Source organism: Scyliorhinus torazame, chromosome 14, assembly GCF_047496885.1.
Source record: "Scyliorhinus torazame isolate Kashiwa2021f chromosome 14, sScyTor2.1, whole genome shotgun sequence".
In the NCBI taxonomy this organism is placed as follows: Eukaryota; Metazoa; Chordata; class Chondrichthyes; order Carcharhiniformes; family Scyliorhinidae; genus Scyliorhinus; species Scyliorhinus torazame.
In genome coordinates this window covers 222,683,500-222,711,388 of record NC_092720.1, presented here as the reverse complement: position 1 = coordinate 222,711,388, position 27,889 = coordinate 222,683,500, and the positions used below count along the sequence as shown (strand labels likewise).

The following is a 27,889-nucleotide window of genomic DNA, read 5'->3' as shown; positions in this document are numbered from 1 at the left end:
CTGTCCTTTCCCCCTCTGGGACTGGGTGGGACAGTGGGTCAGACACTGTCCTTTCCCCCTCTGGGACTGGTTGGGATAATGGGTCAGACACTGTCCTTTCCCCCTCTGGGACTGGATGGGACAGTGGGTCAGACACTGTCCTTTCCTCCTCTGGGACTGGGTGCGACAGTGGGTCAGACAATGTCCTTTCCCCCTCTGGGACTGGGTGGGACAGTGGGTCAGACACTGTCCTTTCCCCCTGTGGGACAGTGGGTCAGACACTGTCCTTTCCCCCTGTGGGACTGGGTGGGACAGTGGGTCAGACACTGTCCTTTCCCCCTCTGGGACTGGGTGGGACAGTGGGTCAGACACTGTCCTTTCCCCCTCTGGGACTGGGTGCGACAGTGTGTCAGACACTGTCCTTTCCCCCTCCGGGACTGGGTGGGACAGTGGGTCAGACACTGTCCTTTCCCCCTCTGGGACTGGGTGGGACAGTGGGTCAGACACTGTCCTTTCCCCCTCTGGGACTGGGTGGGACAGTGGGTCAGACACTGTCTGAAGTGAATTGTTCTTCGGCCTTTGCTGGTGACAGTTTGGTCTGTCGGTCACTGCCTCGGCACAGAAATGCCTCTGGGGCCTCTGTGTTAAACCGGTTTTGCGTGGACCTGTCTCCTCGGGGATCCTGGGGACTGTCCCTCACAGCTCGAGGAGGTCCACATGAGCCATCTCTCTGCATTGTGGAAGTAACGCAGCTTACCGTGTCCTTCTGCACTCCCAGGGTATAAACTGTCAACCTCACGCTCAATCTTTTGACCTCATTTCTGTTTTTCTCATGCAGGCGTACATCCTGTGGTCTGTGTCCTACTACACTTCCCCATTACTGCTGCTTTACTGCTACAGGAAAGGTAAGGCCTGTGACTCAACCCTGTGGTGTGTTGCGATGTTATCTGGTCCTCCCAGCCCGCGGAGATACCGCGGGAACCCCCCCAGCCAGCTCTTCGGAAAAACACACGTTCTGAGCGTGTTAATAAACGCTAGTGCCTCTCTTTCTCTTCCTTACGTACAATCCTAACACCACAGGACCAGGCCATTCGGCCCACCACACCCGTGTTGGCCCTTTCGAAAGAGCTGTGCGATCCCTTTCCAATTCCTCCTCTGTCTCCATGGTTCTGTTTCCCTTTGGAAAGTGTTGTAGAATCTGATCGCAATGAGGGGGGGGGCGCGAATCGGTGCAATTAACAGTATCTGATCGCAACGAGGGGGGGGCGGGAATCAGTGCAATTAACAGTATCTGATCGCAACGAGGGGGGGGCGGGAATCAGTGCAATTAACAGAATCTGATCGCAACGAGGGGGGGGCGGGAATCAGTGCAATTAACAGAATCTGATCGCAACGAGGGGGGTGCGGGAATCAGTGCAATTAACAGAATCTGATCGCAACGGGGGGGGCGGGAATCAGTGCAATTAACAGAATCTGATCGCAACGAGGCGGGGGCAGGAATCAGTGCAATTAACAGAATCTGATCGCAATGAGGGGGGTGGGCGGGAATCAGTGCAATTAACAGTATCTGACCGCAACGAGGGGGGGCGGGGAATCAGTGCAATTAACAGTATCTGATCGCAACGAGGGGGGGGCGGGAATCAGTGCAATTAACAGTATCTGATCGCAACGATGGGGGGGCGGGAATCAGTGCAATTAACAGAATCTGATCGCAACGAGGGGGGGCGGGAATCAGTGCAATTAACAGTATCTGATCGCAACGAGGGGGGGCGGGAATCAGTGCAATTAACAGTATCTGATCGCAACGATGGGGGGGCGGGAATCAGTGCAATTAACAGTATCTGATCGCAACGATGGGGGGGCGGGAATCAGTGCAATTAACAGAATCTGATCGCAACGAGGGGCGGGGGGGCGGGAATCGGTGCAATTAACAGAATCTGATCGCAACGAGGGGCCGGGGGGGCGGGAATCAGTGCAATTAACAGAATCTGATCGCAACGAGGGGGGGCGGGAATCAGTGCAATTAACAGAATCTGATCGCAACGAGGGGGGGGCGGGAATCAGTGCAATTAACAGAATCTGATCGCAACGAGGGGGGGGGGCGGGAATCAGTGCAATTAACAGAATCTGATCGCAACGAGGGGGGGGCGGGAATCAGTGCAATTAACAGAATCTGATCGCAAAGAGGGGGGGGCGGGAATCAGTGCAATTAACAGAATCTGATCGCAACGAGGGGGGGGCCGGAATCAGTGCAATTAACAGAATCTGATCGCAACTAGGGGGGTGCGGGAATCAGTGCAATGAACAAAATCTCATCGCAACGAGGGGGAGGGGCGGGAATCAGTGCAATTAACAGAATCTGATCGCAACGAGGGGGGGGGGCGGGAATCAGTGCAATTAACAGAATCTGATCGCAACGAGGGGCGGGCGGGGCGGGAATCAGTGCAATTAACAGAATCTGATCGCAACGAGGGAGGGGGGCGGGAATCAGTGCAATTAACAGAATCTGATCGCAACGAGGAGGGTGCGTGAATCAGTGCAAATAACAGAATCTGATCGCAACAGGGGGGGGCGGGAATCAGTGCAATTAACAGAATCTGATCGCAACGAGGGGGGGCGGGAATCAGTGCAATTAACAGAATCTGATCGCAACGAGGGGGGGCGGGAATCAGTGCAATTAACAGAATCTGATCGCAACGAGGGGGGGCGGGAATCAGTGCAATTAACAGAATCTGATCGCAACGAGGGGGGGGTGGGAATCAGTGCAATTAACAGAATCTGATCGCAACGAGGGGGGGCGGGAATCAGTGCAATTAACAGAATCTGATCGCAACGAGGGGGGGCGGGAATCAGTGCAATTAACAGAATCTGATCGCAACGAGGGGGGGGGCGGGAATCAGTGCAATTAACAGAATCTGATCGCAACGAGGGGGGGGGCGGGAATCAGTGCTATTAACAGAATCTGATCGCAACAAGGGGGGGTGGGAAACAGTGCAATTAACAGAATCTGATCGCAACGAGGGGGGGCGGGAATCAGTGCAATTAACAGAATCTGATCGCAAGGAGGGGGGGCGGGAATCAGTGCAATTAACAGAATCTGATCGCAACGAGGGGAGGTGGGAATCAGTGCAATTAACAGAATCTGATCGCAACGAGGGGGGGTGGGAATCAGTGCAATTAACAGAATCTGATCGCAACGAGGGGGGGCGGGAATCAGTGCAATTAACAGAATCTGATCGCAACGAGGGGGGGCGGGAATCAGTGCAATTAACAGAATCTGATCGCAACGAGGGGGGAGCGGGAATCAGTGAAATTAACAGAATCTGATCGCAACGAGGGGGGGCGGGAATCAGTGCAAATAACAGAATCTGATCGCAACAAGGGGGGGGTGGGAATCAGTGCAATTAACAGAATCTGATCGCAAAGAGGGGGGGGCGGGAATCAGTGCAATTAACAGAATCTGATCGCAACGAGGGGGGGACTGGAATCAGTGCAATTGACAGAATCTGATCGCAACGAGGGGGGGGCGGGAATCAGTGCAATTAACAGAATCTGATCGCAACGGGGGGGGCGGGAATCAGTGCAATGAACAGAATCTGATCGCAACGAAGGGGGGCGGGAATCAGTGCAATTAACAGAATCTGATCGCAACGAGGGGCGGGGGGGGGCGGGAATCAGTGCAATTAACAGAATCTGATCGCAACGAGGGGGGGCAGGAATCAGTGCAATTAACAGAATTTGATCGCAACGAGGGGGGGGTGGGAATCAGTGCAATTAACAGAATCTGATCACAACAAGGGAGGGGGGCGGGAATCAGTGCAATTAACAGAATCTGATCGCAACGAGGGGGGGCGGGAATCAGTGCAATTAACGGAATCTGATCGCAACGAGGGGGGGGGCGGGCATCAGTGCAATTAACAGAATCTGATCGCAACGAGGGGGGGGGCGGGAATCAGTGCAATTAACGGAATCTGATCGCAACGAGGGGGGGGGCGGGAATCAGTGCAATTAACAGAATCTGATCACAACAAGGGAGGGGGGCGGGAATCAGTGCAATTAACAGAATCTGATCGCAACGAGGGGGGGCGGGAATCAGTGCAATTAACAGAATCTGATCGCAACGAGGGGGGGGCGGGAATCAGTGCAATTAACAGAATCTGATCACAACAAGGGAGGGGGGCGGGAATCAGTGCAATTAACAGAATCTGATCGCAACGAGGGGGGGCGGGAATCAGTGCAATTAACAGAATCTGATCACAACGAGGGGGGGGTGGGAATCAGTGCAATTAACAGAATCTGATCGCAACGAGGGCGGTGCGGGAATCAGTGCAATGAACAAAATCTCATCGCAACGAGGGGGGGCGGGAATCAGTGCAATTAACAGAATCTGATCGCAACGAGGGGGGGCGGGAATCAGTCCAATTAACAGAATCTGATCGCAACAGGGGGGGGCGGGAATCAGTGCAATTAACAGAATCTGATCGCAACGAGGGGGGGCGGGAATCAGTGCAATTAACAGAATCTGATCGCAACGAGGGGGGGCGGGAATCAGTGCAAATAACAGAATCTGATCGCAACGAGGGGGGGCGGGAATCAGTGCAATTAACAGAATCTGATCGCAACGAGGGGGGGTGGGAATCAGTGCAATTAACAGAATCTGATCGCAACGAGGGGGGGCGGGAATCAGTGCAATTAACAGAATCTGATCGCAACGAGGGGGGGCGGGAATCAGTGCAATTAACAGAATCTGATCGCAACGAGGGGGGGGGCGGGAATCAGTGCAATTAACAGAATCTGATCGCAACGAGGGGGGGGGCGGGAATCAGTGCTATTAACAGAATCTGATCGCAACAAGGGGGGGTGGGAAACAGTGCAATTAACAGAATCTGATCGCAACGAGGGGGGGCGGGAATCAGTGCAATTAACAGAATCTGATCGCAAGGAGGGGGGGCGGGAATCAGTGCAATTAACAGAATCTGATCGCAACGAGGGGGGGTGGGAATCAGTGCAATTAACAGAATCTGATCGCAACGAGGGGGGGTGGGAATCAGTGCAATTAACAGAATCTGATCGCAACGAGGGGGGGCGGGAATCAGTGCAATTAACAGAATCTGATCGCAACGAGGGGGGGCGGGAATCAGTGCAAATAACAGAATCTGATCGCAACAAGGGGGGGGTGGGAATCAGTGCAATTAACAGAATCTGATCGCAACGAGGGGGGAGCGGGAATCAGTGCAATTAACAGAATCTGATCGCAACGAGGGGGGGCGGGAATAAGTGCAATTAACAGAATCTGATCGCAATGAGGGGGGGCGGGAATCAGTGCAATTAACAGAATCTGATCGCAAAGAGGGGGGGCGGGAATCAGTGCAAATAACAATCTGATCGCAACGAGGGGGGGCTGGAATCAGTGCAATTGACAGAATCTGATCGCAACGAGGGGGGGGCGGGAATCAGTGCAATTAACAGAATCTGATCGCAACGGGGGGGGCGGGAATCAGTGCAATGAACAGAATCTGATCGCAACGAAGGGGGGCGGGAATCAGTGCAATTAACAGAATCTGATCGCAACGAGGGGCGGGGGGGCGGGAATCAGTGCAATTAACAGAATCTGATCGCAACGAGGGGGGGCAGGAATCAGTGCAATTAACAGAATCTGATCGCAACGAGGGGGGGTGGGAATCAGTGCAATTAACAGAATCTGATCACAACAAGGGAGGGGGGCGGGAATCAGTGCAATTAACAGAATCTGATCGCAACGAGGGGGGCGGGAATCAGTGCAATTAACGGAATCTGATCGCAACGAGGGGGGGGCGGGCATCAGTGCAATTAACAGAATCTGATCGCAACGAGGGGGGGGCGGGAATCAGTGCAATTAACGGAATCTGATCGCAACGAGGGGGGGGGTGGGAATCAGTGCAATTAACAGAATCTGATCACAACAAGGGAGGGGGGCGGGAATCAGTGCAATTAACAGAATCTGATCGCAACGAGGGGGGGCGGGAATCAGTGCAATTAACAGAATCTGATCGCAACGAGGGGGGGGCGGGAATCAGTGCAATTAACAGAATCTGATCACAACAAGGGAGGGGGGCGGGAATCAGTGCAATTAACAGAATCTGATCGCAACGAGGGGGGGCGGGAATCAGTGCAATTAACAGAATCTGATCACAACGAGGGGGGGGTGGGAATCAGTGCAATTAACAGAATCTGATCGCAACGAGGGCGGTGCGGGAATCAGTGCAATGAACAAAATCTCATCGCAACGAGGGGGGGCGGGAATCAGTGCAATTAACAGAATCTGATCGCAACGAGGGGGGGCGGGAATCAGTCCAATTAACAGAATCTAATCGCAACGAGGGGGGGCGGGAATCAGTGCAATTAACAGAATCTGATCGCAACGAGGGGGGGGGCGGGAATCAGTGCAATTAACAGAATCTGATCGCAACGAGGGGGGGCGGGAATCAGGTCAATTAACAGATTCTTTTTTTTTTTTAAATAATATTTTATTGAAAATTTTTGGTCAACCAACACAGTACATTGTGCATCCTTTACACAACATTGTAACAATACAGATAATAATGACCTTTTTTAAATTTAAACAAAAACAACAACAAATAAATAAATATTAAATAACAAAAAAAAAAAAAAAAACTAGCCCTAATTGGCAACTGCCTTGTCTCAGGCCACCCCCCCCCCCCCCCCCCCCCCCATCCCCCCCCCCCCCCAAGTCCTGGGCCGCTGCTGCTGCCTTCTTTGTTCTCCCCTATCTATCTTTCCGCAAGATATTCGACGAACGGTTGCCACCGCCTAGTAAACCCTTGAGCCGACCCCCTTAGGACGAACTTAATCCGCTCTAACTTTATGAACCCCGCCATATCATTTATCCAGGTCTCCACCCCAGGTCTCCACCCCCGGGGGCTTGGCTTCTTTCCACATTAGCAATATTCTGCGCCGGGCTACTAGGGACGCAAAGGCCAAAACATCGGCCTCTTTCGCCTCCTGCACTCCCGGCTCTTGTGCAACCCCAAATATAGCCAACCCCCAGCTTGGTTCGACCCGGACTCCTACTACTTTTGAAGCACCTTTGTCACCCCCATCCAAAACCCCTGTAGTGCCGGGCATGACCAAAACATATGGGTATGATTCGCTGGCTTCTCGAGCAACCTCGCACACCTATCCTCCACCCCAAAAAATTTACTGAGCCGTGTTCCAGTCATATGTGCCCTGTGTAATACCTTAAACTGAATCAGGCTTAGCCTGGCGCACGAGGGACGACGAGTTTACCCTGTTTAGGGCATCTGCCCACATCCCCTCCTCAATCTCCTCCCCTAGCTCTTCTTCCCATTTCCCTTTTAGTTCGTCCATCATAGTCTCCCCCTTCGTCTCTCATTCCCTATATATATCCGACACCTTACCGTCCCCCACCCATTTCTTTGAGATGACTCTGTCCTGCACCTCTTGTGTCGGGAGCTGCGGGAATTCCCTCACCTGCTGCCTCGCAAAAGCCCTCAATTGCATGTACCTGAATGCATTCCCTTGGGGCAACCCATATTTCTCGGTCAGCGCTCCCAGACTTGCGAACTTCCCATCCACAAATAGATCTTTCAATTGCGTTATACCTGCTCTTTGCCACATTCCATATCCCCCATCCATTCCCCCCGGGGCAAACCTATGGTTGTTTCTTATCGGGGACCCCCCCCAGTGCTCCGGTCTTTCCCTATGTCGTCTCCACTGTCCCCAAATCTTCAGTGTAGCTACCACCACCGGACTCGTGGTATAGTTCCTTGGTGAGAACGGCAATGGGGCTGTCACCATAGCCTGCAGGCTGGTCCCCCCTACAGGACGCCCCTCTCTAATCTCTTCCACGCCGCTCCTTCCTCCTCTCCCATCCACTTACTCACCATTGAAATATTAGCGGCCCAATAATACTCACTTAGGCTCGGTAGTGCCAGCCCCCCCCCTATCCCTACTACGCTGTAAGAATCCCTTCCTCACTCTCGGAGTCTTCCTGGCCCAAACAAAACCCATAATACTCTTTTCTATCCTTTTGAAAAAAGCCTTCGTGATCACCACCGGGAGACACTGAAACACAAAAAGGAATCTCGGGAGGACCACCATCTTAACTGCCTGCACCCTCCCTGCCATTGACAATGCTACCATGTCCCATCTCTTGAAATCTTCCTCCATCTGTTCCACCAACCGCGTCAAATTTAGCCTGTGCTCAATGTGCCCCCAATTCTTAGCTATCTGGATCCCCAGGTAACGAAAAGTCTCTTGTTACCTTCCTCAACGGTAGGTCTTCTATTTCTCTACTCTGCTCCCCTGGATGCACCACAAACAGCTCACTCTTTCCCATATTCAATTTATACCCTGAAAAATCCCCAAACTCCCCAAGTATCCGCATTATTTCTGGCATCCCCCTCCGCTGGATCCGCCACATATAGTAGCAGATCATCCGCATATAAAGATACCCGGTGTTCTTCTCCTCCCCTAAGTATTCCCCTCCATCCCTTGGAACCTCTCAGCGCTATCGCCAGGGGGCTCAATCGCCAGTGCAAACAGTAAATGGGGACAGAGGACATCCCTGCCTTGTCCCTCTATGGAGCCGAAAAATATGCCGATCCCCGTCCATTCGTGACCACGCTCGCCACTGGGGCCCTATACAACAGCTGCACCCCATCTAACATACCCCCTCTCCGAACCCAAATCTCCTCAACACCTCCCACAGATAATCCCACTCCACTCTATCAAATGCTTTCTCGGCATCCATCGCCACTACTATCTCCGTTTCACCCTCTGGTGGGGCCATCATCATTACCCCTAACAACCTCCGTATGTTCGTTGTTCAGCTGTCTCCCCTTCACAAACCCAGTTTGGTCCTCATGAACCACCCCCGGGACACATTCCTCTATTCTCATTGCCATTACCTTGGCCAAGACCTTGGCATCTACATTGAGGAGGGAGATTGGTCTGTAGGACCGCATTGTAGCGGATCCTTTTCCTTCTTTAAAAGAAGCGATATCGTTGCTTCTGACATAGTCGGGGGCAGTTGGTCCCCTTTCCTTTGCCTCGTTGAAGGGTCCTCGTCAGTAGCGGGGGCGAGCAAGTCCAAATATTTTCTGTAAAATTCAACTGGGAATCCGTCCGGTCCCGGGGCCTTTCCCGTCTGCATGTTCCTAATTCCTTTCACCACTTCTTCTACCGTGATCTGTGCTCCCAATCCCATCCTTTCCTGCTCTTCCACCTTGGGAATTTCCAGCCGATCCAAAAACTCCATCATTCTCTCCCTCCCATCCGGGGGGTTGAGCTTCATACAATTTTTTATAAAATGTCTTAAACACTTCATTCACTCTCTCCGCTCCCCGCTCCGTCTCTCCATCTTCGTCTCTCACCCCCCCTATTTCCCTCGCTGCTCCCCTTTTCCTCAATTGGTGTGCCAGCAATCTGCTCGCCTTCTCTCCATATTCATACTGTACACCCTGCGCCTTCCTCCATTGTGCCTCTGCAGTGCCTGTGGTCAGCAAGTCAAATTCCACATGCAGCCTTTGCCTTTCCCTATACAGTCCCCTCCTCCGGTGCTTCCGCATACTGTCTGTCCACCCTCAAAAGTTCTTGCAACAACCGCTCCCGTTCCTTACTCTCCTGCTTCCCTTTATGTGTCCTTATTGATATCAGCTCCCCCCTAACCACCGCCTTCAACGCCTCCCAGACCACTCCCACCTGAACCTCCCCATTGTCATTGAGTTCCAAGTACTTTTCAATGCATCCCCCTCACCCTTAAGCACACACCCCTCATCCGCCATTAGTCCCATATCCATTCTCCAGGGTGGACGCCCTCTTGTTTCCTCCCCTATCTCCAAGTCTACCCAGTGTGGGGCATGATCCGAAATGGCTATAGCCGTATATTCCGTTCCCCCTCACCCTCGGGATCAATGCCCTACCCCAACACAAAAAAGTCTATGCGTGAATAGACTTTATGGACATAGGAGAAAAACGAGAACTCCTTACTCCTAGGTCTACTGAATCTCCACGGGTCCACCCCTCCCCATCTGCTCCATAAAATCCTTAAGCACCTTGGCTGCTGCCGGCCTCCTAACCAGTCCTGGACTTCGACCTATCCCAGCCTTGGTTCCAACACCGTGTTAAAGTCTCCCACCCATTATCAGCTTTCCGGTCTCTAGGTCTGGGATGCGTCCTAGCATTCGCCTCATAAAATTGGCATCGTCCCAATTCGGGGCATACACGTTTACCAACACCACCATCTCTCCCTGTAATTTGCCACTCACCATCACGTATCTGCCCCCGTTATCCGCCACTATAGTCTTTGCCTCGAACATTACCCCGCTTCCCCACTAATATAGCCACCCCCTGTTTTTCGCATCCAGCCCCGAATGGAACACCTGCCCTACCCATCCTTTGCGCAACCTAACCTGATCTATCAGTTTCAGGTGCGTTTCCTGTAACATGACCACATCTGCTTTAAGTTTCTTAAGGTGTGCGAGTACTCGTGCCCTCTTTATCGGCCCGTTAAGCCCCCTCACGTTCCACGTGATCAGCCGAGTTGGGGGGCTTCCCACCCCCACCCCCCTTGCCGGTTAGCCATCATCTTTTTCCAGCTTCTCGCCCAGTTCCCACGCGGCTGTATTTCTCCCAGACGGTGCCCCCCCGCCCATCCTTTCCCGCACCCACTCCCCCCTTTCCCCCAGCAGCAGCAACCCAGTAATTCCCCCCTCCCTCCCCCCCCCCCCCGCTAGACCCCCCGCTAGCGTAATTACTCCCCCCATGTTGCTCCCAGAAGTCAGCAAACTCTGGCTGACCTCTGGCTTCCCCCCCGTGATCACGGCTCGCCCCGTGCGGCGCCCCCTCCTTCCTGCTTCTCTATTCCCGCCATAATTATCATAGCGCGGGAACCAAGCCCGCGCCTCTCCCTCTGGCCCCGCCTCCCATGGCCAACGCCCCATCTCCTCTCCCTCCCCACCTCCCCCCCTCACCACCTGTGGAGAAAGAAAAGTTACCATACCGCAGGATTAATCATACAATCCCTCTTCGCCCCCCCCCCCCACTCGTCCCACCACTTTGTCCAAACGTTCATTTTCGTAGTCCAATCATTCCAATTTTTCTTCTACAATAAAAGTCCACGCTTCATCCGCCGTCTCAAAGTAGTGGTGCCTCCCTTGATATGTGACCCACAGTCTTGCCGGTTGCAGCATTCCAAACTTTATCTTTTTTTTGTGAAGTACCGCTTTGGCCCGATTAAAGCTCGCCCTCCTTCTCGCCACCTCCGCACTCCAATCTTGATAGACGCGGATCACCGCGTTCTCCCATTTACTACACCGAGTTTTCTTCGCCCATCTAAGGACCATTTCTCTATCCTTAAAACGGAGAAATCTCACCACTATGGCTCTGGGAGCTTCTCCTGCTCTCGGTCCTCGCACCATAACTCGGTATGCTCCCTCCACCTCCAACGGACCCGTCGGGGCCTCCACTCCCATTAACGAGTGCAGCATCGTGCTCACATATGCCCCGACGTCCGCCCCCCTCCACACCTTCAGGAAGGCCAAGAATCCTCAAGTTGTTCCTCCTTGCGTTATTTTCCAGTGCCTCCAACCTCTCCACAGATCGTTTCTGGTGTGCCTCCTGTATCTCCGACTTCACCACCAGGCCCTGTATGTCGTTTTCATTCTCTGCTGCTTTCGCCTTCACGACCCGAAGCTCCTGCTCCTGGGTCTTTTGTTCCTCTTTCAGCCCTTCAATCGCCTGTAGTATCGGGGCCAACAACTCTTTCTTCATTTCCTTTTTTATCTCCTCCACGCAGCGTTTCAAAAACTCTTGTTGTTCAGGGCCCCATATGAAACTGCCACCTTCCGACGCCATCTTGGTTTCTGCTTGCCTTCCTTGCCGTTGTTCCAAAGGATCCGCTGCAATCCGGCCACTTTCCTCTCCTTTTTCCATCAGTGTCCAGGGGGAACACCCTTCTGGTTTACCGCACGGTGTTTTCAGCCGTTAAAATTGCCGTTGGGGCTCCTATCAAGAGCCCAAAAGTCCGTTTCACAGGGAGCTGCCCGAAACGTGCGACTCAGCTGGTCATCGCCGCACCCGCCAATTAACAGATTCTGATCGCAACGAGGCGGGGGCGGGAATCAGTGCAATGAACAAAATCTCCATCGCAACGAGTGGGGGCAGGAATCAGTGCAATTAACAATCTGATCGCGCCGAGGGGGGTGCGGGAATCAGTGCAATGAACAAAATCTCATCGCAACGAGGGGGGTCGGGAATCAGTGCAATTAACAGAATCTGATCGCAACGAGGGGCGGGGGGTGGGGCGGGAATCAGTGCAATTAACAGAATCTGATCGCAACGAGGGGGGGGCGGGAATCAGTGCAATTAACAGTATCTGATCGCAACGAGGGGGTTGCGGGAATCAGTGCAATTAACAAAATCTGATCGCAAACGAGGGGGGGGGGCGGGAATCAGTGCAATTAACAGAATCTGATCGCAACGAGGGGGTTGCGGGAATCAGTGCAATTAACAAAATCTGATCGCAACGAGGGGGGGGGCGGGAATCAGTGCAATTAACAGAATCTGATCACAACAAGGGAAGGGGGGCGGGAATCAGTGCAATTAACAGAATCTGATCGCAACGAGGGGGGACGGGAATCAGTGCAATTAACAGAATCTGATCGCAACGAGGGGGGTGCGGGAATCAGTGCAATTAACAGAATCTGATCGCAACGAGGGGGGACGGGAATCAGGGCAATTAACAGAATCTGATCGCAACGAGGGGGGTGCGGGAATCAGTGCAATTAACAGAATCTGATCGCAACGAGGGGGGGGGGCGGGGAATCAGTGCAATTAACAGAATCTGATCGCAACGAGGGGGGGGCGGGAATCAGTGCAATTAACAGAATCTGATCTCAATGAGGGGGGGTGCGGGAATCGGGTGCAATTAACAGAATCTGATCGCAACGAGGGGGGTCGGGAATCATTGCAATTAACAGAATCTGATCACAACAAGGGGGGGGGGAATCAGTGCAATTAACAGAATCTGATCGCAACGAGGGGGGGACGGGAATCAGTGCAATTAACAGAATCTGATCGCAACGGGGGGGGTGCGGGAATCAGTGCAATTAACAGAATCTGATCGCAACGAGGGGGGACGGGAATCAGTGCAATTAACAGAATCTGATCGCAACGGGGGGGTGCGGGGAATCAGTGCAATTAACAGAATCTGATCGCAACGAGGGGGGACGGGAATCAGTGCAATTAACAGAATCTGATCGCAACGAGGGGGGGGGGGCGGGAATCAGTGCAATTAACAGAATCTGATCGCAACGAGGGGGGACGGGAATCAGTGCAATTAACAGAATCTGATCGCAACGGGGGGGTGCGGGAATCAGTGCAATTAACAGAATCTGATCGCAACGAGGGGGGACGGGAATCAGTGCAATTAACAGAATCTGATCGCAACGGGGGGTGCGGGAATCAGTGCAATTAACAGAATCTGATCGCAACGAGGGGGGACGGGAATCAGTGCAATTAACTGAATCTGATCGCAACGAGGGGGGTGCGGGGAATCAGTGCAATTAACAGAATCTGATCGCAACGAGGGGGGGGGGCGGGAATCAGTGCAATTAACAGAATCTGATCGCAACGAGGGGGGGGGCGGGGAATCAGTGCAATTAACAGAATCTGATCGCAATGAGGGGGGTGCGGGAATCGGTGCAATTAACAGAATCTGATCGCAACGGGGGGGGGCGGGAATCAGTGCAATTAACAGAATCTGATCGCAACGAGGGGGGGGGGGCGGGAATCAGTGCAATTAACAGAATCTGATCGCAACGAGGGGGGGGCGGGAATCAGTGCAATTAACAGAATCTGATCGCAACGAGGGGGGGGGGGGCGGGAATCAGTGCAAATAACAGAATCTGATCGCAACGAGGGGGGGGCGGGAATCAGTGTAATTAACAGAATCTGATCGCAACGAGGGGGGGGCGGGAATCAGTGCAATTAACAGAATCTGATCGCAACGAGGGGGGGCGGGAATCAGTGCAATTAACAGAATCTGATCGCAACGAGGGGGGGGCGGGAATCAGTGCAATTAACAGAATCTGATCGCAAGGAGGGGGGGCGGGAATCAGTGCAATTAACAGAATCTGATCGCAACGAGGCGGGGGCGTGAATCGGTGCAATTAACAGAATCTGATCGCAACGAGGGGGGGGCGGGAATCAGTGCAATTAACAGAATCTGATCGCAACGAGGGGGGGCGGGAATCAGTGCAATTAACAGAATCTGATCGCAACGAGGGGGGGCGGGAATCAGTGCAATTAACAGAATCTGATCGCAACGAGGGGGGGGCGGGAATCAGTGCAATTAACAGAATCTGATCGCAAGGAGGGGGGGCGGGAATCAGTGCAATTAACAGAATCTGATCGCAACGAGGCGGGGGCGTGAATCGGTGCAATTAACAGAATCTGATCGCAACGAGGGGGGGGCGGGAATCGGTGCAATTAACAGAATCTGATCGCAACGAGGGGGGTGCGGGAATCGGTGCAATTAACAGTATCTGATCGCAACGAGGGGAGGGCGGGAATCAGTGCAATTAACAGAATCTGATCGCAACGAGGGGGGTGCGTGAATCAGTGCAAATAACACAATCTGATCGCAACGAGGGGGGGGGCGGGAATCAGTGCAAATAACAGAATCTGATCGCAACGAGGGGGGTGCGGGAATCAGTGCAATTAACAGAATCTGATCGCAACGAGGGGGGGCGGGAATCAGTGCAATTAACAGAATCTGATCGCAACGAGGGGGTGCGAGAATCAGTGCAATTAACAGAATCTGATCGCAACGAGGGGGGGCGGGAATCAGTGCAATTAACAGAATCTGATCGCAACGAGGGGGGGGTGGGAATCAGTGCAATTAACAGAATCTGATCTCAACGGGGGGGGTGCGGGAATCAGTGCAATTAACAGAATCTGATCGCAACGAGGGGGGGGGAATCAGTGCAATTAACAGAATCTGATCGCAACGAGGGGGGGGTGGGAATCAGTGCAATTAACAGAATCTGATCGCAACGAGGGGGGTGTGGGAATCAGTGCAATTAACAGAATCTGATCGCAACGAGGGGGGGCGGGAATCAGTGCAATTAACAGAATCTGATCGCAACGAGGGGGGGCGGGAATCAGTGCAATTAACAGAATCTGATCGCAACGAGGCGGGGGCGGGAATCAGTGCAATTAACAGAATCTGATCACAACGATGGGGGGGGCGGGAATCAGTGCAATTAACAGAATCTGATCGCAACGAGGGGGGGGGGGGCGGGAATCAGTGCAATTAACAGAATCTGATCGCAACAAGGGGGGGGGGGGTGGAATCAGTGCAATTAACAGAATATGATCGCAACGAGGGGGGGGGTGGGAATCAGTGCAATTAACAGAATCTGATCGCAACAAGGGGGGGGTGGGAATCAGTGCAAATAACAGAATCTGATCGCAACAAGGGGGGTGGGAATCAGTGCAATTAACAGAATCTGATCACAACGAGGGGGGGCGGGAATCAGTGCAATTAACAGAATCTGATCGCAACTAAGGGGGAGCGGGAATCAGTGCAATTAACAGAATCTGATCGCAACGAGGGGGGGGCGGGAATCAGTGCAATTAACAGAATCTAATCGCAACGAGTGGGGGCGGGAATCAGTGCAATTAACAGAATCTGATCGCAAAGAGGGGGGGGCGGGAATCAGTGCAATTAACAGAATCTGATCGCAACGAGGGGGTGCGGGAATCAGTGCAATTAACAGAATCTGATTGCAACGAGGGGGGGGGTGGGAATCAGTGCAATTAACAGAATCTGATCGCAACGAGGGGGGGGCGGGAATCAGTTCAATTAACAGAATCTGATCGCAACGAGGCGGGGGCGGGAATCAGTGCAATTAACAGAATCTGATCACAACGATGGGGGGGCGGGAATCAGTGCAATTAACAGAATCTGATCGCAACGAGGGGGGGGGGCGGGAATCAGTGCAATTAACAAAATCTGATCGCAAAGAGGGGGGGCGGGAATCAGTGCAATTAACAGTATCTGATCGCAACGAGGGGGGGGCGGGAATCAGTGCAATTAACAGAATCTGATCGCAACGAGGGGGGGCGGGAATCAGGTCAATTAACAGAATCTGATCGCAACGAGGGGGGACGGGAATCAGTGCAATTAACAGAATCTGATCGCAACGAGGGGGGGGGCGGGAATCAGTTCAATTAACAGAATCTGATCGCAACGGGGAGGGCGGGAATCAGTGCAATGAACAGAATCTGATCGCAACGAGGGGGGGCGGGAATCAGTGCAATTAACAGAATCTGATCGCAACGAGGGGGGGCGGGAATCAGTGCAATTAACAGAATCTGATCGCAACGAGGGGGGGCGGGAATCAGTGCAATTAACAGAATCTGATCGCAACGAGGCGGGGGCGGGAATCAGTGCAATTAACAGAATCTGATCACAACGATGGGGGGGCGGGAATCAGTGCAATTAACAGAATCTGATCGCAACGAGGGGGGGGGCGGGAATCAGTGCAATTAACAGAATCTGATCGCAACAAGGGGGGGGGTGGAATCAGTGCAATTAACAGAATATGATCGCAACGAGGGGGGGGTGGGAATCAGTGCAATTAACAGAATCTGATCGCAACAAGGGGGGGGTGGGAATCAGTGCAAATAACAGAATCTGATCGCAACAAGGGGGGTGGGAATCAGTGCAATTAACAGAATCTGATCACAACGAGGGGGGGGCGGGAATCAGTGCAATTAACAGAATCTGATCGCAACGAAGGGGGAGCGGGAATCAGTGCAATTAACAGAATCTGATCGCAACGAGGGGGGGCGGGAATCAGTGCAATTAACAGAATCTGATCGCAACGAGTGGGGGCGGGAATCAGTGCAATTAACAGAATCTGATCGCAAAGAGGGGGGGGGCGGGAATCAGTGCAATTAACAGAATCTGATCGCAACGAGGGGGTGCGGGAATCAGTGCAATTAACAGAATCTGATTGCAACGAGGGGGGGGGGTGGGAATCAGTGCAATTAACAGAATCTGATCGCAACGAGGGGGGGGCGGGAATCAGTTCAATTAACAGAATCTGATCGCAACGAGGCGGGGGCGGGAATCAGTGCAATTAACAGAATCTGATCACAACGATGGGGGGGCGGGAATCAGTGCAATTAACGGAATCTGATCGCAACGAGGGGGGGGGCGGGAATCAGTGCAATTAACAAAATCTGATCGCAAAGAGGGGGGGCGGGAATCAGTGCAATTAACAGTATCTGATCGCAACGAGGGGGGGGCGTGAATCAGTGCAATTAACAGAATCTGATCGCAACGAGGGGGGGCGGGAATCAGGTCAATTAACAGAATCTGATCGCAACGAGGGGGGACGGGAATCAGTGCAATTAACAGAATCTGATCGCAACGAGGGGGGGGCGGGAATCAGTTCAATTAACAGAATCTGATCGCAACGGGGAGGGCGGGAATCAGTGCAATGAACAGAATCTGATCGCAACGAGGGGGGGCGGGAATCAGTGCAATTAACAGAATCTGATCGCAACGAGGGGCGGGGGGGCGGGAATCAGTGCAATTAACAGAATCTGATCGCAACGAGGGGGGGCGGGAATCAGTGCAATTAACAGAATCTGATCGCAAAGAGAGGGGGGCGGGAATCAGTGCAATTAACAGAATCTGATCGCAACGGAGGGCGGCGGGAATCAGTGCAATTAACAGAATCTGATTGCAACGAGGGGGGGGCGGGAATCAGTGCAATTAACAGAATCTGATCGCAACGAGGGGGGGCGGGAATCAGTTCAATTAACAGAATCTGATCGCAACGAGGCGGGGGCGGGAATCAGTGCAATTAACAGAATCTGATCACAACGATGGGGGGGCGGGAATCAGTGCAATTAACAGAATCTGATCGCAGCGAGGGGGGGTGGGAATCGGTGCAATTAACAGAATCTGATCGCAACGAGGGGGGGGTGGGAATCAGTGCAATTAACAGAATCTGATCGCAACGAGGGGGGGCGGGAATCAGTGCAATTAACAGAATCTGATCGCAACGAGGGGGGGGCGGGAATCAGTGCAATTAACAGTATCTGATCGCAACGAGGGGGGGGCGGGAATCAGTGCAATTAACAGAATCTGATCGCAACGAGGGGGGGGCGGGAATCAGTGCAATTAACAGAATCTGATCGCAACGAGGGGGGGCGGGAATCAGGTCAATTAACAGAAACTGATTGCAACCAGGGGGGACGGGAATCAGTGCAATTAACAGAATCAGATCGCAACGAGGGGGGGGCGGGAATCAGTGCAATTAACAGAATCTGATCGCAACGGGGAGGGCGGGAATCAGTGCAATGAACAGAATCTGATCGCAACGAGGGGGGGCGGGAATCAGTGCAATTAACAGAATCTGATCGCAACGAGGGGCGGGGGGGCGGGAATCAGTGCAATTAACAGGATCTGATCACAACGAGGGGCGGGGGGGCGGGAATCAGTGCAATTAACAGAATCTGATCGCAACGAGGGGGGGCGGGAATCAGTGCAATTAACAGAATCTGATCGCAACGAGGGGGGGCGGGAATCGGTGCAATTAACAGAATCTGATCGCAACGAGGCAGGGGCGGGAATCAGTGCAATTAACAGAATCTGATCACAACGATGGGGGGGGGCGGGAATCAGTGCAATTAACAGAATCTGATCGCAACGAGGGGGGGAGGGCGGGAATCAGTGCAATTAACAGAATCTGATCACAACAAGGGGGGGGTGGGAATCAGTGCAATTAACAGAATCTGATCGCAACGAGGGGGGGTGGGAATCAGTGCAATTAACAGAATCTGATCGCAACAAGGGGGGGGTGGGAATCAGTGCAAATAACAGAATCTGATCGCAACAAGGGGGGGGGTGGGAATCAGTGCAATTAACAGAATCTGATCACAACGAGGGGGGGCGGGAATCAGTGCAATTAACAGAATCTGATCGCAACGAGGGGGGAGCGGGAATCAGTGCAATTAACAGAATCTGATCGCAACGAGGGGGGGCGGGAATCAGCGCAATTAACAGAATCTGATCGCAAAGAGGGGGGGGGGCGGGAATCAGTGCAATTAACAGAATCTGATCGCAACGAGGGGGGGCGGGAATCAGTGCAATTAACAGAATCTGATCGCAACGAGGGGGGGGCGGGAATCAGTGCAATTAACAGAATCTGATCGCAAGGAGGGGGGGCGGGAATCAGTGCAATTAACAGAATCTGATCGCAACGAGGCGGGGGCGTGAATCGGTGCAATTAACAGAATCTGATCGCAACGAGGGGGGGCGGGAATCAGTGCAATTAACAGAATCTGATCGCAACGAGGGGGGGCGGGAATCAGTGCAATTAACAGAATCTGATCGCAACGAGGGGGGGCGGGAATCAGTGCAATTAACAGAATCTGATCGCAACGAGGGGGGGGCGGGAATCAGTGCAATTAACAGAATCTGATCGCAAGGAGGGGGGGCGGGAATCAGTGCAATTAACAGAATCTGATCGCAACGAGGCGGGGGCGTGAATCGGTGCAATTAACAGAATCTGATCGCAACGAGGGGGGGGCGGGAATCGGTGCAATTAACAGAATCTGATCGCAACGAGGGGGGTGCGGGAATCGGTGCAATTAACAGTATCTGATCGCAACGAGGGGAGGGCGGGAATCAGTGCAATTAACAGAATCTGATCGCAACGAGGGGGGTGCGTGAATCAGTGCAAATAACACAATCTGATCGCAACGAGGGGGGGGGCGGGAATCAGTGCAAATAACAGAATCTGATCGCAACGAGGGGGGTGCGGGAATCAGTGCAATTAACAGAATCTGATCGCAACGAGGGGGGGCGGGAATCAGTGCAATTAACAGAATCTGATCGCAACGAGGGGGTGCGAGAATCAGTGCAATTAACAGAATCTGATCGCAACGAGGGGGGGCGGGAATCAGTGCAATTAACAGAATCTGATCGCAACGAGGGGGGGGTGGGAATCAGTGCAATTAACAGAATCTGATCTCAACGGGGGGGTGCGGGAATCAGTGCAATTAACAGAATCTGATCGCAACGAGGGGGGGGGAATCAGTGCAATTAACAGAATCTGATCGCAACGAGGGGGGGGTGGGAATCAGTGCAATTAACAGAATCTGATCGCAACGAGGGGGGTGTGGGAATCAGTGCAATTAACAGAATCTGATCGCAACGAGGGGGGGCGGGAATCAGTGCAATTAACAGAATCTGATCGCAACGAGGGGGGGCGGGAATCAGTGCAATTAACAGAATCTGATCGCAACGAGGCGGGGGCGGGAATCAGTGCAATTAACAGAATCTGATCACAACGATGGGGGGGGCGGGAATCAGTGCAATTAACAGAATCTGATCGCAACGAGGGGGGGGGGGCGGGAATCAGTGCAATTAACAGAATCTGATCGCAACAAGGGGGGGGGGGTGGAATCAGTGCAATTAACAGAATATGATCGCAACGAGGGGGGGGTGGGAATCAGTGCAATTAACAGAATCTGATCGCAACAAGGGGGGGGTGGGAATCAGTGCAAATAACAGAATCTGATCGCAACAAGGGGGGTGGGAATCAGTGCAATTAACAGAATCTGATCACAACGAGGGGGGGCGGGAATCAGTGCAATTAACAGAATCTGATCGCAACTAAGGGGGAGCGGGAATCAGTGCAATTAACAGAATCTGATCGCAACGAGGGGGGGCGGGAATCAGTGCAATTAACAGAATCTAATCGCAACGAGTGGGGGCGGGAATCAGTGCAATTAACAGAATCTGATCGCAAAGAGGGGGGGGCGGGAATCAGTGCAATTAACAGAATCTGATCGCAACGAGGGGGTGCGGGAATCAGTGCAATTAACAGAATCTGATTGCAACGAGGGGGGGGGTGGGAATCAGTGCAATTAACAGAATCTGATCGCAACGAGGGGGGGGCGGGAATCAGTTCAATTAACAGAATCTGATCGCAACGAGGCGGGGGCGGGAATCAGTGCAATTAACAGAATCTGATCACAACGATGGGGGGGCGGGAATCAGTGCAATTAACAGAATCTGATCGCAACGAGGGGGGGGGCGGGAATCAGTGCAATTAACAAAATCTGATCGCAAAGAGGGGGGGCGGGAATCAGTGCAATTAACAGTATCTGATCGCAACGAGGGGGGGGCGGGAATCAGTGCAATTAACAGAATCTGATCGCAACGAGGGGGGGCGGGAATCAGGTCAATTAACAGAATCTGATCGCAACGAGGGGGGACGGGAATCAGTGCAATTAACAGAATCTGATCGCAACGAGGGGGGGGCGGGAATCAGTTCAATTAACAGAATCTGATCGCAACGGGGAGGGCGGGAATCAGTGCAATGAACAGAATCTGATCGCAACGAGGGGGGGCGGGAATCAGTGCAATTAACAGAATCTGATCGCAACGAGGGGGGGCGGGAATCAGTGCAATTAACAGAATCTGATCGCAACGAGGGGGGGCGGGAATCAGTGCAATTAACAGAATCTGATCGCAACGAGGCGGGGGCGGGAATCAGTGCAATTAACAGAATCTGATCACAACGATGGGGGGGCGGGAATCAGTGCAATTAACAGAATCTGATCGCAACGAGGGGGGGGGCGGGAATCAGTGCAATTAACAGAATCTGATCGCAACAAGGGGGGGGGTGGAATCAGTGCAATTAACAGAATATGATCGCAACGAGGGGGGGGTGGGAATCAGTGCAATTAACAGAATCTGATCGCAACAAGGGGGGGGTGGGAATCAGTGCAAATAACAGAATCTGATCGCAACAAGGGGGGTGGGAATCAGTGCAATTAACAGAATCTGATCACAACGAGGGGGGGCGGGAATCAGTGCAATTAACAGAATCTGATCGCAACGAAGGGGGAGCGGGAATCAGTGCAATTAACAGAATCTGATCGCAACGAGGGGGGGCGGGAATCAGTGCAATTAACAGAATCTGATCGCAACGAGTGGGGGCGGGAATCAGTGCAATTAACAGAATCTGATCGCAAAGAGGGGGGGGGCGGGAATCAGTGCAATTAACAGAATCTGATCGCAACGAGGGGGTGCGGGAATCAGTGCAATTAACAGAATCTGATTGCAACGAGGGGGGGGGGTGGGAATCAGTGCAATTAACAGAATCTGATCGCAACGAGGGGGGGGCGGGAATCAGTTCAATTAACAGAATCTGATCGCAACGAGGCGGGGGCGGGAATCAGTGCAATTAACAGAATCTGATCACAACGATGGGGGGGCGGGAATCAGTGCAATTAACGGAATCTGATCGCAACGAGGGGGGGGGGCGGGAATCAGTGCAATTAACAAAATCTGATCGCAAAGAGGGGGGGCGGGAATCAGTGCAATTAACAGTATCTGATCGCAACGAGGGGGGGGCGTGAATCAGTGCAATTAACAGAATCTGATCGCAACGAGGGGGGGCGGGAATCAGGTCAATTAACAGAATCTGATCGCAACGAGGGGGGACGGGAATCAGTGCAATTAACAGAATCTGATCGCAACGAGGGGGGGGCGGGAATCAGTTCAATTAACAGAATCTGATCGCAACGGGGAGGGCGGGAATCAGTGCAATGAACAGAATCTGATCGCAACGAGGGGGGGCGGGAATCAGTGCAATTAACAGAATCTGATCGCAACGAGGGGCGGGGGGGCGGGAATCAGTGCAATTAACAGAATCTGATCGCAACGAGGGGGGGCGGGAATCAGTGCAATTAACAGAATCTGATCGCAAAGAGAGGGGGGCGGGAATCAGTGCAATTAACAGAATCTGATCGCAACGGAGGGCGGCGGGAATCAGTGCAATTAACAGAATCTGATTGCAACGAGGGGGGGGCGGGAATCAGTGCAATTAACAGAATCTGATCGCAACGAGGGGGGGCGGGAATCAGTTCAATTAACAGAATCTGATCGCAACGAGGCGGGGGCGGGAATCAGTGCAATTAACAGAATCTGATCACAACGATGGGGGGGCGGGAATCAGTGCAATTAACAGAATCTGATCGCAGCGAGGGGGGGTGGGAATCGGTGCAATTAACAGAATCTGATCGCAACGAGGGGGGGGTGGGAATCAGTGCAATTAACAGAATCTGATCGCAACGAGGGGGGGCGGGAATCAGTGCAATTAACAGAATCTGATCGCAACGAGGGGGGGGCGGGAATCAGTGCAATTAACAGTATCTGATCGCAACGAGGGGGGGGCGGGAATCAGTGCAATTAACAGAATCTGATCGCAACGAGGGGGGGGCGGGAATCAGTGCAATTAACAGAATCTGATCGCAACGAGGGGGGGCGGGAATCAGGTCAATTAACAGAAACTGATTGCAACCAGGGGGGACGGGAATCAGTGCAATTAACAGAATCAGATCGCAACGAGGGGGGGGCGGGAATCAGTGCAATTAACAGAATCTGATCGCAACGGGGAGGGCGGGAATCAGTGCAATGAACAGAATCTGATCGCAACGAGGGGGGGGCGGGAATCAGTGCAATTAACAGAATCTGATCGCAACGAGGGGCGGGGGGGCGGGAATCAGTGCAATTAACAGGATCTGATCACAACGAGGGGCGGGGGGGCGGGAATCAGTGCAATTAACAGAATCTGATCGCAACGAGGGGGGGCGGGAATCAGTGCAATTAACAGAATCTGATCGCAACGAGGGGGGGCGGGAATCGGTGCAATTAACAGAATCTGATCGCAACGAGGCAGGGGCGGGAATCAGTGCAATTAACAGAATCTGATCACAACGATGGGGGGGGGCGGGAATCAGTGCAATTAACAGAATCTGATCGCAACGAGGGGGGGAGGGCGGGAATCAGTGCAATTAACAGAATCTGATCACAACAAGGGGGGGGTGGGAATCAGTGCAATTAACAGAATCTGATCGCAACGAGGGGGGGTGGGAATCAGTGCAATTAACAGAATCTGATCGCAACAAGGGGGGGGTGGGAATCAGTGCAAATAACAGAATCTGATCGCAACAAGGGGGGGGGTGGGAATCAGTGCAATTAACAGAATCTGATCACAACGAGGGGGGGCGGGAATCAGTGCAATTAACAGAATCTGATCGCAACGAGGGGGGAGCGGGAATCAGTGCAATTAACAGAATCTGATCGCAACGAGGGGGGGCGGGAATCAGCGCAATTAACAGAATCTGATCGCAAAGAGGGGGGGGGGCGGGAATCAGTGCAATTAACAGAATCTGATCGCAACGAGGGGGGGCGGGAATCAGTGCAATTAACAGAATCTGATTGCAACGAGGGGGGGGCGGGAATCAGTGCAATTATCAGAATCTGATCGCAACCAGGGGGGGGCGGGAATCAGTGCAATTAACAGAATCTGATCGCAACGAGGCGGGGGCGGGAATCAGTGCAATTAACAGAATCTGATCACAACGATGGGGGGGCGGGAATCAGTGCAATTAACAGAATCTGATCGCAACGAGGGGGGGGGGCGGGAATCAGTGCAATTAACAGAATCTGATCGCAACAAGGGGGGGGTGGGAATCGGTGCAATTAACAGAATCTGATCGCAACGAGGGGGGGGTGGGAATCAGTGCAATTAACAGAATCTGATCGCAACGAGGGGGGGCGGGAATCAGTGCAATTAACAGAATCTGATCGCAACGAGGGGGGGCGGGAATCAGTGCAATTAACAGTATCTGATCGCAACGAGGGGGGGGCGGGAATCAGTGCAATTAACAGAATCTGATCGCAACGAGGGGGGGGCGGGAATCAGTGCAATTAACAGAATCTGATCGCAACGAGGGGGGGCGGGAATCAGTGCAATTAACAGAATCTGATCGCAACGAGGGGGGCGGGAATCAGTGCAATTAACAGAATCTGATCGCAACGGGGAGGGCGGGAATCAGTGCAATGAACAGAATCTGATCGCAACGAGGGGGGGCGGGAATCAGTGCAATTAACAGAATCTGATCGCAACGAGGGGCGGGGGGCGGGAATCAGTGCAATTAACAGAATCTGATCGCAACGAGGGGCGGGGGGGCGGGAATCAGTGCAATTAACAGAATCTGATCGCAACGAGGGGGGGCAGGAATCAGTGCAATTAACAGAATCTGATCGCAACGAGGGGGGGGCGGGAATCAGTGCAATTAACAGAATCTGATCGCAACGAGGGGGGGGCGGGAATCAGTGCAATTAACAGAATCTGATCGCAACGAGGGGGGGGCGGGAATCAGTGCAATGAACAAAATCTCATCGCAACGAGGGGGGGGGCGGGAATCAGTGCAATTAACAGAATCTGATCGCAACGAGGGGGGGCGGGAATCAGTGCAATTAACAGAATCTGATCGCAACGAGGGGGGGCGGGAATCAGTGCAATTAACAGAATCTGATCGCCACGAGGGGGGGCGGGAATCAGTGCAATTAACAGTATCTGATCGCAACGAGGGGGGGCGGGAATCAGTGCAATTAACAGAATCTGATCACAACAAGGGAGGGGGGCGGGAATCAGTGCAATTAACAGAATCTGATCGCCACGAGGGGGGGAGCGGGAATCAGTGCAATTAACAGAATCTGATCGCAACAAGGGGGGGTGGGAATCAGTGCAGTTAACAGAATCTGATCGCAATGAGGGGGGGTTGGGAATCAGTGCAATTAACAGAATCTGATCGCAACAAGGGGGGGGGTGGGAATCAGTGCAAATAACAGAATCTGATCGCAACAAGGGGGGGTGGGAATTAGTGCAATTAACAGAATCTGATCACAACGAGGGGGAGCGGGAATCAGTGCAATTAACAGAATCTGATCGCAACGAGGGGGGAGCGGGAATCAGTGCAATTAACAGAATCTGATCGCAACGAGGGGGGGCGGGAATCAGTGCAATTAACAGAATCTGATCGCAGGGGGGGGGGCGGGAATCAGTGCAATTAACAGAATCTGATTGCAACGAGGGGGGGCGGGAATCAGTGCAATTAACAGAATCTGATCGCAACGAGGGGGGGGGCGGGAATCAGTGCAATTAACAGAATCTGATCGCAACAAGGGGGGGCGGGAATCAGTGCAATTAACAGAATCTGATCGCAACGAGGGGGGGCGGGAATCAGTGCAATGAACAGAATCTGATCGCAACAAGGGGGGATGGGAATCAGTGCAATTAACAGAATCTGATCGCAACGAGGGGCGGGGGGGCGGGAATCAGTGCAATTAACAGAATCTGATCGCAACGATGGGCGGGGGGGCGGGAATCAGGGCAATTAACAGAATCTGATCGCAACGAGGGGGGGCAGGAATCAGTGCAATTAACAGAATCTGATCGCAACGAGGGGGGGGGGCGGGAATCAGTGCAATTAACAGAATCTGATCGCAACGAGGGGGGTGCGGGAATCAGTGCAATTAACAAAATCTGATCGCAACGAGGGGGGGCGGGAATTAGTGCAATTAACAGAATCTGATCACAACAAGGGAGTGGGGCGGGAATCAGTGCAATTAACAGAATCTGATCGCAACGAGGGGGGTGCGTGTATCAGTGCAATTAACAGAATCTGATCACAACGAGGGGGGGTGGGAATCAGTGCAATTAACAGAATCTGATCGCAACGAGGGGGGGCGGGAATCAGTGCAATTAACAGAATCTGATCGCAACGGGGGGGGGGGGGCGGGAATCAGTGCAATTAACAATATGATCGCAACGAGGGTGGTGCGGGAATCAGTGCAATGAACAAAATCTCATCGCAACGAGGTGGGGGCGGGAATCAGTGCAATTAACAGAATCTGATTTCAACGAGGTGGGGGCGGGAATCAGTGCAATTAACAGAATCTGATCGCAACGAGGGGGTTGCGGGAATCAGTGCAATTAACAAAATCTGATCGCAACGAGGGGGGGGCGGGAATCAGTGCAATTAACAGAATCTGATCACAACAAGGGAGGGGGGCGGGAATCAGTGCAATTAACAGAATCTGATCGCAACGAGGCGAGGGCGGGAATCAGTGCAATTAACAGAATCTGATCACAACGAGGGGGGGGGAAATCAGTGCAATTAACAGAATCTGATCGCAACTAGGGGGGCGGGAATCAGTGCAATTAACAGAATCTGATCGCAACGAGGGGGGTGCGGGAATCAGTGCAATTAACAGAATCTGATCGCAACGAGGGGGTTGCGGGAATCAGTGCAATTAACAAAATCTGATCGCAACGAGGGGGGGGGCGGGAATCAGTGCAATTAACAGAATCTGATCACAACAAGGGAGGGGGGCGGGAATCAGTGCAATTAACAGAATCTGATCGCAACGAGGCGGGGGCGGGAATCAGTGCAATTAACAGAATCTGATCACAACGAGGGGGGGGGAATCAGTGCAATTAACAGAATCTGATCGCAACGAGGGGGGGCGGGAATCAGTGCAATTAACAGAATCTGATCGCAACGAGGGGGGTGCGTGTATCAGTGCAATTAACAGAATCTGATCACAACGAGGGGGGGGTGGGAATCAGTGCAATTAACAGAATCTGATCGCAACGAGGGGGGGCGGGAATCAGTGCAATTAACAGAATCTGATCGCAACGGGGGGGGGGGGCGGGAATCAGTGCAATTAACAATATGATCGCAACGAGGGGGGTGCGGGAATCAGTGCAATGAACAAAATCTCATCGCAACGAGGGGGGGGCGGGAATCAGTGCAATTAACAGAATCTGATTTCAACGAGGGGGGGGCGGGAATCAGTGCAATTAACAGAATCTGATCGCAACGAGGGGGTTGCGGGAATCAGTGCAATTAACAAAATCTGATCGCAACGAGGGGGGGGCGGGAATCAGTGCAATTAACAGAATCTGATCACAACAAGGGAGGGGGGCGGGAATCAGTG

The 27,889-nt window shown here is 52.9% G+C and overlaps 1 protein-coding gene across 3 annotated transcripts in view; it reads left to right on the top strand.

Annotated features, from left to right (window-relative positions):
- abhd16a (abhydrolase domain containing 16A, phospholipase) overlaps positions 1 to 27,889 on the top strand; it is a 138,401-nt gene that overhangs the window by 24,433 nt on the left and 86,079 nt on the right. For all 3 annotated transcript variants that reach the window (XM_072475752.1, XM_072475751.1, XM_072475750.1), the window contains exon 3: positions 818 to 884. In XM_072475752.1, coding sequence (XP_072331853.1) covers positions 818 to 884 — 67 coding nt within the window. The remainder of the gene's footprint in view (positions 1 to 817; positions 885 to 27,889) is intronic.